Raw genomic sequence first — 15,836 nt, forward strand, 5'->3', positions numbered from 1 at the left:
TTTCCTTGATCCCATTAGAGCAGACAGGTAAAACGCTTCAACTGGCGCCCAACGTGGGGCCGATTCATTTTTCTGCCTCCTTCAGTATCCAGTTGTTGTCTTGTCCAGTTGAACGCTTCAAATAGCGCCACTCTAGAATTTCCGCGTAGAGCGCTTCTCTATGATAGACATAGACAAACAGAAGTTGAAGCGTTTTACCTGTCTGCTCTAATGGGATCAAGGAAAGACTATCTATAGAGATACTGGGGAGTCGAAATGGGGCTAGCAGAAGGAACAGACACGCAAACCTTCATGCGAACGGCAGCTCATTTTTTGTGCGGTGGCAGGTCGTAGATTCGTTGGGAGGGGTAGGAGGGTTTAAAGAAGACTAAACTACATAACCAAATAAGCAAAGGATACTTACACAGACTTGAGGACTTTCCTACTATTTAAACAAATTGGGACGCCGTTTGAAAAATCCTCAAATTCTCATATCGAGTACTTACTGGAAAGCAACTGGGGGACATTCATCGTAGATTCCTCATTGGGGTTATAGTGGGCTACAAATTATCATCATTTGGCTTCTATGCCATTATATTTTCTTCTGTTCTAAAACTTATTCACTTGTATTAGATATCTGTTAATAATTTTCTTAAATAAAGAGGTTACAGAAATAAAGATGTGTACATTTTATAATGTTTATTTAAACCTTAATACCTTTTTATTTTTATTGAGAATAGACACATTCTCAAACCAGAAATGAATAATAATAACAAAATACATGATTTTACAATTTTTAACCTTATTTTTAGCAGTGTACCAAAACAAAAATTTGACATGGCTGTCAAATGTCACTGCCATCTAATATTTACTTTACATAATATATTTTCCATGTTGAAAACAAACATTTTTAATTATGTAAAACCTTTACCAATAATATCCACTTGTGAATTATTTAAAATAAACATTATCATACCTTGTTAAAACAAAAATCCATGTCACAACACTTGGAACTTCAAAATTTTCCATTCAGACGGGGCTGGGAGGGGAAGATATTCAAATCATTACAAAACTGGATAAAATCGATACCAAATAATATCATCTGGGCATTTCTTACTGGAACATGAACAAATCAAAACATCATAAAAATAGCAACAGCTACATAAAGGACAGGAACCAGGAAACCACGCACTTCTTTTACCGGCAAATCAAACTGCATAACAATAGAACTGTTTCACAATAATATATCCATTAAAATGCCGTGAAACTATTGTCATTATATTCCTTGACATGTTAGAAATCCATTAGTTCTTTTACTATAAGAAGAAAACCATTTTGGCCGGCAAAGTGCGACTTTTTGAGTTCTAACAAAAAGATGCTTACAGAGCTGATGTACTTTTAGAACTCAAAAAGTCGCACTTTGCCGGCCAAAATGGTTTTCTTCTTATAGTAAAAGAACTAATGGATTTCTAACATGTCAAGGAATATAATGACAATAGTTTCACGGCATTTTAATGGATATATTATTGTGAAACAGTTCTATTGTTATGCAGTTTGATTTGCCGGTAAAAGAAGTGCGTGGTTTCCTGGTTCCTGTCCTTTATGTAGCTGTTGCTATTTTTATGATGTTTTGATTTGTTCATGTTCCAGTAAGAAATGCCCAGATGATATTATTTGGTATCGATTTTATCCAGTTTTGTAATGATTTGAATATCTTCCCCTCCCAGCCCCGTCTGAATGGAAAATTTTGAAGTTCCAAGTGTTGTGACATGGATTTTTGTTTTAACAAGGTATGATAATGTTTATTTTAAATAATTCACAAGTGGATATTATTGGTAAAGGTTTTACATAATTAAAAATGTTTGTTTTCAACATGGAAAATATATTATGTAAAGTAAATATTAGATGGCAGTGACATTTGACAGCCATGTCAAATTTTTGTTTTGGTACACTGCTAAAAATAAGGTTAAAAATTGTAAAATCATGTATTTTGTTATTATTATTCATTTCTGGTTTGAGAATGTGTCTATTCTCAATAAAAATAAAAAGGTATTAAGGTTTAAATAAACATTATAAAATGTACACATCTTTATTTCTGTAACCTCTTTATTTAAGAAAATTATTAACAGATATCTAATACAAGTGAATAAGTTTTAGAACAGAAGAAAATATAATGGCATAGAAGCCAAATGATGATAATTTGTAGCCCACTATAACCCCAATGAGGAATCTACGATGAATGTCCCCCAGTTGCTTTCCAGTAAGTACTCGATATGAGAATTTGAGGATTTTTCAAACGGCGTCCCAATTTGTTTAAATAGTAGGAAAGTCCTCAAGTCTGTGTAAGTATCCTTTGCTTATTTGGTTATGTAGTTTAGTCTTCTTTAAACCCTCCTACCCCTCCCAACGAATCTACGACCTGCCACCGCACAAAAAATGAGCTGCCGTTCGCATGAAGGTTTGCGTGTCTGTTCCTTCTGCTAGCCCCATTTCGACTCCCCAGTATCTCTATAGATAGTCTTTCCTTGATCCCATTAGAGCAGACAGGTAAAACGCTTCAACTGGCACCCAACGTGGGGCTCGATCCATTTTTAGCCCCCCTGATCCCATTAGCATGTGCCCACTACCATATCCCTTTAGCCTCCTTTCGGTCTCATTTGTATTACAACTGTTAGGCAGTGCCCGTCCCCTTGGGCAGCCGATCTCGGTTTGTGGTGCAGGTGTTTCCGACAACTTGGAAGCTCGACTCATTTTCTATTTTGTTTACCCACTGTTACAAGTCTAGCTTGTAGACATGTTCAACTAGTAGTTAGCCTATCTACTAGTCCCCAATGTCTTTAGCCACCCCCCACTTAGTGTTACATTTGTAACGTACACCCTGAAGTTTGACCCGAGTAAATATCGCCCAAGTCTTCCCATGTAGTTTAGCCCAGATTCCTCTTGTCTTGCCCCCCCGAAACTGTTTCATGTCTTTTAGTGCCCCCGAAACTGTTTCAGTCTTTTAGTTCCCACAAAAGAGCCCATTTTTATAAATTTTGTTTACGAATGTTAATAATTTTTCCAAAGAGGTGTAAGTAAGTACACATTTTGTTGTGATGTTGATTTGGTCGTGCTGTTGATTGTATAGGCATGTACCATTTCATACATCATAGTGTATTTAACTTGTAACCCCATATGTATACTGGTATTGTATTGTATTGTATGTTATTGTAGCGTACTAACTGTATTGTATTGATATTGTACCCATGATGAAAGCATTGATTTGAATTTTTTTGAAAATATTGATGAAATATATAGACAAACAGTTGAATAAAAAAGTAACGTAAAATTTTTTTTGAAAATTTTGATTAAAAGTAACGTTAAATATTTTGAATATTGAATCCAATTATGAAGTATAACAGTATGTTGTATTTTTTGCATGTATTCCTATAGATCAACAGTTTTTTTACAGAATAATCGTTTTTTGTGATTATTGATTTGGTCATTTGAGTAGATGTGTAATGTTGTTGGTATGGTCCGTGTATGAGTTTAGTCCCGTATAGTCTGTGTGAGAGAAGTTACCCCTTGTAGAAGTCACCCCGTGAAGAAGTGAAGAGGGAAACCGTGGAGAGGCCCCCCACTTCTGTGTTTTTTTCAAGCAGCCAGGAGAAAAGCTGTCACTTTTAGATTTGAAGATAGCGTTCTCTGTCGACACTGTTTGAGAATAACTGTCTTGAAGTGTAGAAGTTAGCCCCTGAAAAAGCCCCCCCCTTGTCTGTGTTGCCCCTTGTTTTTTTTTTTTTTTTTGACTAATCTATCTTTGTAGGTGTCAAAAGGATGCCAGAGGTTAGTTAAAAAGAGCCCGTGAAGTAGTAGTTGAAGTCTCCCCCCCAGTGAAGTAGTTGAAGTCCCCCCGTGAATGAAGTATGTCTTTTTGTATCTGACATGTCACAAGTGTAATACTCGTGATGAAGGAAGTGTTGTTCAGCTATCTGTGAACACTTTCATTAGTAGTCGGAGCAAGAAATGTCTTATCCCGTGTGAGCTCATATAGGAACCAAATTTCAATATTGTTTGTGTTTGTAAGCCCCTGAGTATATCTAGAAGTCAAAAAGTATGTTGTTGTCTGTTTGTTTGTCTATCCCTGTTTTGTCTGGAAGTTTTAGAGCCCATTGTCTGTTGTCCCGTGTTGTTTATTAGCCTGTGTTGTCTATTAGCCCGTGTTGTCTATTAGCCCGTGTTGTCTATTAGCCCGTGTTGTCTATTAGCCCGTGTTGTCTGTTAGCCCGTGTCCGTGCTGGGGTTTGATTTTTTTTGGCGAATAGTTAGTTGACCTCTCTTCTCTTTGTTGATTGAAAGTAGGCCAAGAGCAGAAGCTGTGACAAGGCTGGTGAGGTTAGGATCTGGCCGCGTTGAGTACAGGTGAAGCTTGCTTTCGGTCGATAAATGGAAGCGGTTGTTCGTCAGAACTGTCATACTTTCCAATGTCCCTTTGGTCTTCCCCTTGCGTGTTGCTTTCATCCCCTGTTTTGAAAAAGTAGCCCCCCGTTTTAAAAATAAAGTCCACCCCCAGTCTTGAGAAATGAAATGCCCCCAGTTTTGAAAAGTAAGTCTATCCCCAGTTTTGAAAAGTAAAGCCCAACCCCCCTGTCTTGAAAAATGAAGTCTATCCCCTGTTTCGAAAAGTGAAGTGTAGCCCTGTTTTGAAAATGAAGTCTTTCCCCAGCTTGTGATTTGAAAATGAGAGAGTTGTCTAGTGAACGTTCATGAAAGGTTCTTATGTCCTGGATTGGACTGTTGATTGAAAACGTAATGATGTAGTGTTCTCTATATCATATGTTGCGTTCATTTCCCTTAGTCTTGTTTAAAAAGTTTGATATCCTGTTTGAACCCAGTATACTAGTCTTTTCGGTCTTTTGTTGTTGTCACACGTATCCCCCCTCCCCCCTTGTTAATATTGTCTTGATTTTAGTCCTTGTTGTTGTCATATACCCTTTTGTCTAGCCCTGTTTTGTTTGAATGAGTTGTTGAAGTAAGTTGTGGGTGAGATTTTGTCTCACTGAGGTGTTTAGACTGGATTGTCTAAATCCTCGTTTTGCAGAACCGTTGCCGAAATGTCCCGTGAAACTCGCTAGGTGTTAGCAGAGTTTGGGCAGATGTTTATCTGTCAAACATCAACTTTTTAGTTTTTGTGAACCGCTCGCGGTTAGGCAACGAGGTGACAAGGCTGTGTCTGCCCTGGTATGTCACTTGTGTTACTGCTGTGGATGTCAGCGAGGTCCACACAGGGCACAAGTTTAGTTTCTTTCCCAAGGCACAGAAACTCTTGTCACCTACAGTTCTTTGTAGAGTCAAGAAACATTTAAGTCTACTCGACTTTAAAGAGTCTGGCGATTGATGGCACGCTAGCCCAATCCCTAACGACTTTTTTGTTTTGTTTAATCCCCACTAGCCATTATCTAAATATTTTGTATTGTTGTCCTGTCACACCCAAGAAGTCAATGTTTATTTTTGTAGTTATCGAAAACTGAATTGGTAATCCAGTTTCCTCTCTTCCGAGGAGGCTATTGTAGCAGATGGATTTCTACTACAATATTTTATAAAAAATATCCATTAATTTTAATCCTATCCCAAGAAAAATATTAATTTTTCTAATATATTTTGCGAGTTTATATATCTTTAAAATTTCCAAGCCGCTCCTGTTCGCATTGTAAAGGTTAGGAAATTTCCTATTTATTTGTGTAGCAATAACCAACTACGTAGATTGTTATTGAAAACATCCATTATTCGAGAATGAATCCTCTAAAAGGTTCAGTGTTTTTCCTTTAAGTTTTGAGCGATAAAAATCCCATGTTATTATTGGTCTGCATTTTGAAAGATCCTTGAGTTGTAGTTGACGATTGGTCAATAGTTTTGGCCGAACGATCGAGAAGAAATGCATCGTTTGGACGCGAGAGAGACGTGACGATGTAAAGTTAGTTCTAAAAGTACATCAGCTCTGTAAGCATCTTTTTGTTAGAACTCAAAAAGTCGCACTTTGCCGGCCAAAATGGTTTTCTTCTTATAGTAAAAGAACTAATGGATTTCTAACATGTCAAGGAATATAATGACAATAGTTTCACGGCATTTTAATGGATATATTATTGTGAAACAGTTCTATTGTTATGCAGTTTGATTTGCCGGTAAAAGAAGTGCGTGGTTTCCTGGTTCCTGTCCTTTATGTAGCTGTTGCTATTTTTATGATGTTTTGATTTGTTCATGTTCCAGTAAGAAATGCCCAGATGATATTATTTGGTATCGATTTTATCCAGTTTTGTAATGATTTGAATATCTTCCCCTCCCAGCCCCGTCTGAATGGAAAATTTTGAAGTTCCAAGTGTTGTGACATGGATTTTTGTTTTAACAAGGTATGATAATGTTTATTTTAAATAATTCACAAGTGGATATTATTGGTAAGGTTTTACATAATTAAAAATGTTTGTTTTCAACATGGAAAATATATTATGTAAAGTAAATATTAGATGGCAGTGACATTTGACAGCCATGTCAAATTTTTGTTTTGGTACACTGCTAAAAATAAGGTTAAAAATTGTAAAATCATGTATTTTGTTATTATTATTCATTTCTGGTTTGAGAATGTGTCTATTCTCAATAAAAATAAAAAGGTATTAAGGTTTAAATAAACATTATAAAATGTACACATCTTTATTTCTGTAACCTCTTTATTTAAGAAAATTATTAACAGATATCTAATACAAGTGAATAAGTTTTAGAACAGAAGAAAATATAATGGCATAGAAGCCAAATGATGATAATTTGTAGCCCACTATAACCCCAATGAGGAATCTACGATGAATGTCCCCCAGTTGCTTTCCAGTAAGTACTCGATATGAGAATTTGAGGATTTTTCAAACGGCGTCCCAATTTGTTTAAATAGTAGGAAAGTCCTCAAGTCTGTGTAAGTATCCTTTGCTTATTTGGTTATGTAGTTTAGTCTTCTTTAAACCCTCCTACCCCTCCCAACGAATCTACGACCTGCCACCGCACAAAAAATGAGCTGCCGTTCGCATGAAGGTTTGCGTGTCTGTTCCTTCTGCTAGCCCCATTTCGACTCCCCAGTATCTCTATAGATAGTCTTTCCTTGATCCCATTAGAGCAGACAGGTAAAACGCTTCAACCTGGATAATCAATTGGAGCAAGATGTATCTCTCTCCACGTGTAATTTGTCCGAGGTATTCTAATTTTCTTGTTTTAATGTTATTTAAGATTTCCATTTCTTTGTTCATATTTCTCAGAACCTCTTTGTTTGTGACGTGTACTGTCCACGATATTTTCAGAATTATTCTGTACACCCACAGCTCGAATGATTCTAGTTTTTTCATTGATGCCGCATTCAAGGTCCCAGCTTCCATTCCATAGTCGAGAAAACGTAGCACCTAGCCAATCTAACTCTAAGCGAACGGCTCCACGAGCGACAAGTTTACGCCAGCAGTCAGCAGTAGCCGTAAAACGAACTTAAGGTTCCGCCGAATAGGAATAGCCGAACTGAACCGACTACGCACAAGTCCTGTAGTCGGTTCAGTTCGGCTATTCCTATTCCGTTCCGCGAAACCTTAAGTTCGTTTTACGGCTACTGCTGGCGTCAACTTGTCGCTCGTGGAGCCGTTCGCTTAAGGTTCACACGCACCGAATCGGCATAGAGCGATCGGCTCGGCTAAGAGCAATCGGCAGATTTTGCTATGCATGTAAATAAATGACCCACCGCGCACCGCCCGACAGTCGAACGTTCTTAAGCGGTACGCGGTGGCTCATTTACTTACATGCATAGCAAAATCTGCCGATTGCTCTTAGCCGAGCCGATCGCTCTATGCCGATTCGGTGCGTGGCCTGCTTTAGCCCGTACTTCAAATCTCTTGTGTAGAGCACTTTTCTCATTTTGTCAAGATTTGTCTAGCCTTTTATATCCTGATTTTGATTTCCTGGAAGTAATCACCCGTGGAGTTGATCATTGTTCCAAGATATGCATATTGGTCCACTCATTCGACATTGGATCCGTTTATGAAGAGAGATTCTCGTTATTTCTTTAAGTTTTCGATGTTCTCATAAACTTCTTGATGACGTTCATTGTTAGACCGTATTCTTGTCCAAACTCCGCTATTCTGGTCACCAGCCTCATGAAGATCCCCACTATTTTCGGTTAAGATGACGTGTCATCCGCATATCTAATGTTGTCAAGAGCTTTTTGGTGTACATGCGAACAATTTGTGCCCAGTAAAATATGTCACGTAATTTTTAAAGAAATATGGTCCATTATATTTAGTCATCATAACAAAGATCCAGATAAAAAATGAAGATATTGAAAAAGTGAAAAAAATGAAATACTTTTCGAGTATGGATTAGGTACGAAAGATCTAAATCTGAAATCAGAAATTCGATCAAGAATAGAGCCGTCAAGATCAGCCATTTTGAAGATGAGGACGGATTAACCAAATACTCAATCTGCAAATCCGATAGGTATCGGATGGGAAAATGTTATATCCACTCCATTCTTCTTTATGGTGCCGAAGCTCAGACTGTTAATGTTAACTTAATGAAAAAGCTGATTACGCATACTAATATTGTTGATTTCAACAAAATCGCAAAAGATTAAAAAAATTGCTTGCGGAATTTTTCAACGGGCCGGATGAAATAAGCAAAAGGGCCGGACCCGGCCTGCGGGCCAACTTTTGCCCACCCCTGTAGAGTGACATTTTGCGCCTTCAATAAAATAAGTCTTATTTGACGTTCGTGAGACGTAGATGTGTTAGATTTATTGGTCGAATAACTGTATTCATTGAATAAACTACTATGTATTTGTCATGGTGAAACCAGCCATTAGTGACTAATGTGACAAAAAAACAAAAGTCATAGCTGATTTGATCCCCATCGCCATTAAAAAATGTGGGGGTGATTCTCATCCTGGCCTAGGGTCAAAGTAAAATAGGAAAGACAAAAGTCACAGATTTACTTTGGATTGTATATTGTTTTCAAACACTTTCTGGCTGTAGTGCCACTCAAAAAAATAGGGCTTTCCATCGATTGTCATTTGTTTCGAGCTTGTCATATTATGTTGTATAATATGTATATAATATTAATATACACGGGTTATACGACATATGACAGAAGCTCGAAACAAATGAATGAGAATGAAAAGCCCTATACTCAAAATCTGAAATGCTTAAAAAGCGACTGGATGCTAGTTCCCTGATATTACACAACTTATACAAGTAATGCTATCGAATCTGATTAAAATTCATGTATTGTACTTACCAGTGTTACATAAAATCTTCAATTCAGTCTTGTCCAGAGACATCAAACCTAAATTAAGTCCCGAAAAGCAAGCGGAGAAGCACAAACATACGAAAATAAGAAGAAGAGTGGCCCACAACGGAATTCTCTTGTCGTGAATTTTGATTTGATTCCATGTGTGGGATCCTTGGTGAGTAAAAATCTTGGATGAGTCATCGGCCCCATCTTTAGCACAAAGGTAGTATGGTTCTCCGCTAGATGATGCAGGAAGATTTATAGTTACTCTCGCAGAAGTTGGTGAAAGTGTGGAATTATCAATCTGAAACAATATAATACTGGAATAAAATATGACTGTTACAATAATTGTGGATATGAGCATCAAGTTAGCTAAACACCTATCACAAATCGATTCGAAAGTAGGTGGATAATTTGCCGCTAATTAGTCGTTAATTAGTTGTGAAAATACCGATTTTGTCGTTTCTTTTTTTTTTATTTTTTTAGGTGCTTTGCTAACTTGATATAAAGTTAGCAAAGCACACCTCCGAAAAATGACTTTAGAGCGTTCGTAGGAGAATCGGAATAGGATTAGTTTTTGCCGCTAATTAGTCGCTAATTAGTTGTGAAAAAATTAATTTTCTAAATTAATTTTTTTTTTGTTTTTTTGGGTGCTTTGCTAACTTGATATAAAGTTGGCAAAGCACGCTTCCATAAAATGATTTTAGGGATTTCGTAAAAGAATGAAAATAGAATGAGAATTTGCCGCTAATTAGTCGCTAATTAGTTGTGAAGAAATGAATTTTCTAAATTAATTTTTTTTTGTTTTTTTGGGTGCTTTGCTAACTCGATATAAAGTTGGCGAAGCACGCCGCTATAAAATGATTTCAGAGTTTTCGTAAGGGAATGAGAATAAAATGAGAATTTGCCGCTAATTAGTCGCTAATTATTTGTAAAGGAATTTTATTCACAAAATTTTTTTTTTTGTTTTTCACGGTGCTCCGCTTACTCGATATAAAGTTGGCAAAGCACGACTCCATACAATCATTCTAGGGTTTCCGGAGAAGAATAGCAATGGAATAAGAATTCTTTGCTAATTAGTCGTGCATTAGTTGTGAACACACCAATTTTGTCATTTTTTTGTTTTTGACGGTTCTTTGCTGACTTGATATAAAGTTCGCAAAGCACGCATCCATAAAATGATTTAGGTTTTTTTGTAGTAGCATGAAAATAGGATCAGAATTTGCCGCTAATTAGTCGCCAATTAGTTGTGAACAAATTGATTTTCTAAATTAATTTTGTTTTTGTTTTTTTGGGTGCTTTGTTAACTTGATACAAAGTTGGCAAGCACACCTCCGAAAAATCATTTTAGGGTTATCGTAAAAGAATGGAAATAGAAAAAAAATTTGCCGCTAATTAGTCGTGAATAAGTTGTAAGAATACCGATTTTGTCGTTTATTTATTTTTTTTTATTTTTTTAGGTGCTCTGCTAAATTGATATAAGGTTAGCAAAGCACAACTCCAAAAAATGACTTTCGAGCGTTCGTAGAACAATGGGAATAGAATGAGAATTTGCCGCTAATTAGTCGCTAATTAATTGTAAAGAAATTAATTTTTTTAATTAATTTTTTTTTGTTTTTTTGGGTGCTTTGGTAACTTGATATAAAGTTGGCAAAGCACGCTTCCATAAAATGATTTTAGGGATTTCGTGAAAGAATAAAAATAGAATGAGAATTTGCCGCTAATTAGTCGCTAATTAGTTGTGAAGGAATGAATTTTCTAAATGAATTTTTGTTTTGTTTTTTAGGTGCTTTGGTAACTTGATATAAAGTTGGCAAAGCACGCTTCCATAAAATGATTTTAGGGATTTCGTGAAAGAATAAAAATTGAATGAGAATTTGTCGCTAATTAGTCGCTAATTAGTTGTGAAGAAATGAATTTTCTAAATTAATTTTTTTTTTTGTTTTTTTGGCTGCTTTGCTAACTCGATATAAAGTTGGCGAAGCACGCCGCTATAAAATGATTTCAGAGTTTTTGTAGGGGAATGAGAATAAAATGAGAATTTGCCGCTGATTAGTCGCTAATTATTTGTGAAGGAATTTTATTCAGAAAAATTTTTTTTTTTGTTTTTCACGGTGCTCCGCTTACTCGATATAAAGTTGGCAGAGCACGACTCCATACAATCATTTTAGGGTTTCCGTAGAAGAATAGCAATGTAATAAGAATTCTTTGCTAATTAGTCGTGCATTAGTTGTGAGAATACCAATTTTGTCGTTTTTTTCGTTTTTGACGGTTCTTTGCTGACTTGATATAAAGTTCGCAAAGCATGCATCCATAAAATGATTTGGGTTTTTATGAAAAAGCATGGAAATAGGATCAGAATTTGCCGCTAATTAGTCGCTACTTAGTTGTGAAGAAATTATTTTTCTAAATTAATTTTTTTTTGTTTTTTCGGGTCGGGAACTAATTCACGACTAATTAGCGGCAAATTTTTTTTCTATTCCTATTCTTCTACGAAAACCCTAAAATGATTTTTCGGAGGTGTGCTTGCCAACTTTATATCAAGTTAGCAAAGAACCCGAAAAAACAAAAAAAAATTAATTTAGAAAATTAATTTCTTCACAACTAATTAGCGACTAATTAGCGGCAAATTCTGATCCTATTTCCATGCTTCTTAAAAAAAACCTAAATCATTTTATGGATGCATGCTTTGCGAACTTTATATCAAGTCAGCAAAGAACCGTCAAAAACGAAAAAACGACAAAATTGGTATTCTCACAACTAATGCACGACTAATTAGCAAAGAATTCTTATTCCATTGCTATTCTTCTACGGAAACCCTAAAATGATTGTATGGAGTCGTGCTTTGCCAACTTTATATCGAGTAAGCGGAGCACCGTGAAAAACAAAAAAAAAAAATTTTTCTGAATAAAATTCCTTCACAAATAATTAGCGACTAATTAGCGGCAAATTCTCATTTTATTCTCATTCCCTTACGAAAACTCTGAAATCATTTTATAGCGGCGTGCTTCGCCAACTTTATATCGAGTAAGCAAAGCACCCAAAAAAAACAAAAAAAAAATTAATTTAGAAAATTCATTTCTTCACAACTAATTAGCGGCAAATTCTCATTCTATTTTCATTCTTTTACGAAATCCCTAAAATCATTTTATGGAAGCGTGCTTTGCCAACTTTATATCAAGTTAGCAAAGCACCCAAAAAAACAAAAAAAAAATTAATTTAGAAAATTAATTTTTTCACAACTAATTAGCGACTAATTAGCGGCAAAAACTAATCCTATTCCGATTCTCCTACGAACGCTCTAAAGTCATTTTTCGGAGGTGTGCTTTGCTAACTTTATATCAAGTTAGCAAAGCACCTAAAAAAATAAAAAAAAAAGAAACGACAAAATCGGTATTTTCACAACTAATTAACGACTAATTAGCGGCAAATTATCCACCTACTTTCGAATCGATTTGTGATAGGTGTTTAGCTAACTTGATGCTCATATTGTGGATTAAGAAATGTGATTCCGATATCATATTCATGTTTTAGTGCAGTCACTGAAGGTTTTCACCTCCGATTTCGTTGAACCTCCATTGATTTTCATGAAAATTGGTGAGCAGCTAGATTTTACCTCAAGGAACAAAGGTGACGTAATGCCAACTTGCGCTTTTACCCTGTGGGTGGATGCCAACCCTTTTCTGGGGTGAAAATTATTTTATTAAAAATAATACCATAAATCGATAGAGAGACAAATTCTAAGCAAAATTTGTTATATTAAGTTATTAACATAAATCAATACTTTTTGAGTTATTACAGATCAAAGATTTTATTTTTTTCGTAAAAAAATGCATGTTTTAAAGCTGTTTTTCACGTATAACTCAAAAACTATTAGCTTTTACAAAAAAATTATTCTTACCAAAATTGAGGACAATAAAAAATTGAATACACTATTCACTCAAAGTACTAAACTAATGTTAATTCAAAGTGAGTTATGGGTAATTTGAATGTATATTTTTTTCAATGAGTACTCAAATCTAAGTATTCAAGCTTAAATAACGGGAAAACGATGCATTTTATAAAATATACCTGCTAAACACTTATCAAAGTATCTCAGGATACCTAACAAATGAGCTCCAGAAGAAGTTAATAGCATCAAAATTAAGCAAGTTATGATGAACCTAAGAGAAACCTTTTGAATTTTTTAAGAAAAGGTGAAAAATAAAACATACGCCATTTCCACAAAAATTAAAATTTATAGTAATCCTTACAAAAATGTCTTTGTATTAGCATAAGTAATGATTTTAACAATTTTCACCGGTTTAGAATGCATATTTTTGAAAAAAAAATATAATTTTAAAAAAATCGGAAATTTTAAAATTGTCGTCATTTTCATTTTGTCTTGATAACTATAAAAATAGTCAATATACGTAAAAAATGGTAAATAACCATATTTTAGTTTTTTCTATACCAAATATACCTTTTTTTATCATTTCTGTAGAGTGAAAAATAACCGAGATAGAAACGTTTAAAACTCAAATTTTGCTGCGAGAACCATGTAACCGTGGCCATTTAATCTATGATTTTTAAAAAAACTAAGAGGTTTAAAAGATTAAATTCAACGCGTTTTAATAGCATTTGGAATTACCTTTCAAACCGTTTTTAGTTGAACCTGATATCTTAAAAATTAACGGAGATATTAAAAAAAACGATAACATTTTTTGGAAAAATTTTTAAAAGAAGTTTAAAAAATTTTTGGAGCATAAATTTTAATGCTATTAACTTGTTCCGTATCTCATTTGATAGATATTTCTAAGTACTTTCACAAATGTTTAATAAGTTTATGTTATAAAATCCATCATTTTCCCGTAATTTAAGCTTGAATACTTAGATTTGGGTACTCGCCGAAAAAAATATGCATTCAATTACCTATAACTCACTTTTAGTTAATATTAAAAGGTTTTTTAATAAGGAGTTTATTTCATTTTTTATTAGCTTCAATTTTGGTAATAATAACTTTTTTGTAAAAACTTGTAGTTTTTGTAGTACATTCGTTCACGGTTTTTGCTGTACATTTTAAAGAACTGCTTGGATTGACATAACATTTTGCATAGGGCATACGCATAGCTAACATGTCAAGAAAAAAAAAAGTGATATTGTGCAAATGTGTGCTTTTGCCCTGGAGGTGAATTTCACCTGCGAGTAAATATGTTTATTTTTCAAAAAAATAACCACATTTTTAGACGGTTTTTCACAAATGTAGTTCAAAAAGTAAGTATTTTATCGAAAAAACCGTTCTTGGCAAAAATTGAGCACGTAAAAAAGTAAAACAAATGTATGCGTGAGGTCTCTAGACCTAGTAGAACTAGAGTTATAGCTTATGAAAAATAGCTTCGTATTCGTCAAATTACAAATTAATATAATATTTCAACATGAAATATCCAAAAAATGAAGCACTTTTGGAGGAAAACTCATTACAACTTTTTTAGTGTTTAAAAAAAGCTTTATTTTTGTTTTTATAAAAAAAGTTTCTAGCATCAAATGTAAGCAAGTTACACTCAAAATAAAATTGGTTCCTTTTGTTTTGGCAAAAAGAAATCGGGAAGATCACCCCCTAATTAGCAACTCAAATGAAATTAATCGTTACCGCTTCACAGGTTACTTTAATTATGTTGTGTTTATATGATCTGTAAGTTTCATCGATTCAAAGTGCTTATTTTTGAAAAAATTTGGTGTTAAAGTAAAATTTTTAATTTTGAAAAACATGTTTTTTTTTCATAATAACTTAAAAATTGTTACATGTACCAAAAATCTCAAAGAATAAAAATAACGTGTGATCCAAAATTATTGTCACCATAGGTGGCTCTGAACGACAGAGATAGCTATACAGTGCATGTCTATTATTAATTCAGATATACTTTCCAGTTTACGTCAACTTTGACAGATACTTGTCAGTGTACGTACGTCAACTTAAAAAACACTATAATTGAACATAAACAGTAGCAGAGGAAGCAAAATTTTAACTTTATATGAATTAAAATGTCTTGAGATTGAGCATCTTTTCAACGTGTTTTCAATCTTTATTCTTTGTTTGGAAAAGTGATCATAACAACAATGAATATAGCCGCAGTTGGCCGTGACGTCACACTCCGGCGGTCTTTCAGAATAAAACAAGACATACGTATTTTTTTGCACGGATAGCTTTGATCCCAATAACTGTGGATCGCTCGTTAGTCGACTTTGTTTTTCTAAATATTTTGTAATTTTTGGTTTTTCTGTAAGACAAAAAATGGTTAAGATTTGGTGTTTCTAAATTTGCATACACTCGTGATTAGTGACTCGTTTAAGCCCTTTTAACTAAAGCCTTTTCAAAATTAAGGACTTTGAACCGATGAAACTTACAGATCATATAAACAATACATACAAAGTAAAGAAACTTGTCAAGTGGTAACGGTAAGTTCATTTGAGATGCTACTTAGGGGGCGATTTTCCCAGTTTTTTAGCAAAAAAAAAGGGACCAACTTTATTTTGAGCGTAACTTTTTTACTTTTGATGCTAGAAATTTATTTTGTTAAACAAAAATAAAGATTTTT

The 15,836-nt window shown here is 34.5% G+C and overlaps 1 protein-coding gene across 1 annotated transcript in view; it reads right to left on the reverse strand.

The window, feature by feature from the left end:
- Positions 1–15,836, reverse strand: part of LOC114326773 (unextended protein) — a 366,939-nt gene that overhangs the window by 236,445 nt on the left and 114,658 nt on the right. The window contains exon 3 of the mRNA XM_028275204.2: positions 9,268–9,565. Within this exon, the coding sequence (XP_028131005.1) occupies positions 9,268–9,565 (298 nt within the window). The remainder of the gene's footprint in view (positions 1–9,267; positions 9,566–15,836) is intronic.

This window comes from Diabrotica virgifera, chromosome 7 (assembly GCF_917563875.1).
Source record: "Diabrotica virgifera virgifera chromosome 7, PGI_DIABVI_V3a".
Classification (NCBI taxonomy): domain Eukaryota; kingdom Metazoa; phylum Arthropoda; class Insecta; order Coleoptera; family Chrysomelidae; genus Diabrotica; species Diabrotica virgifera.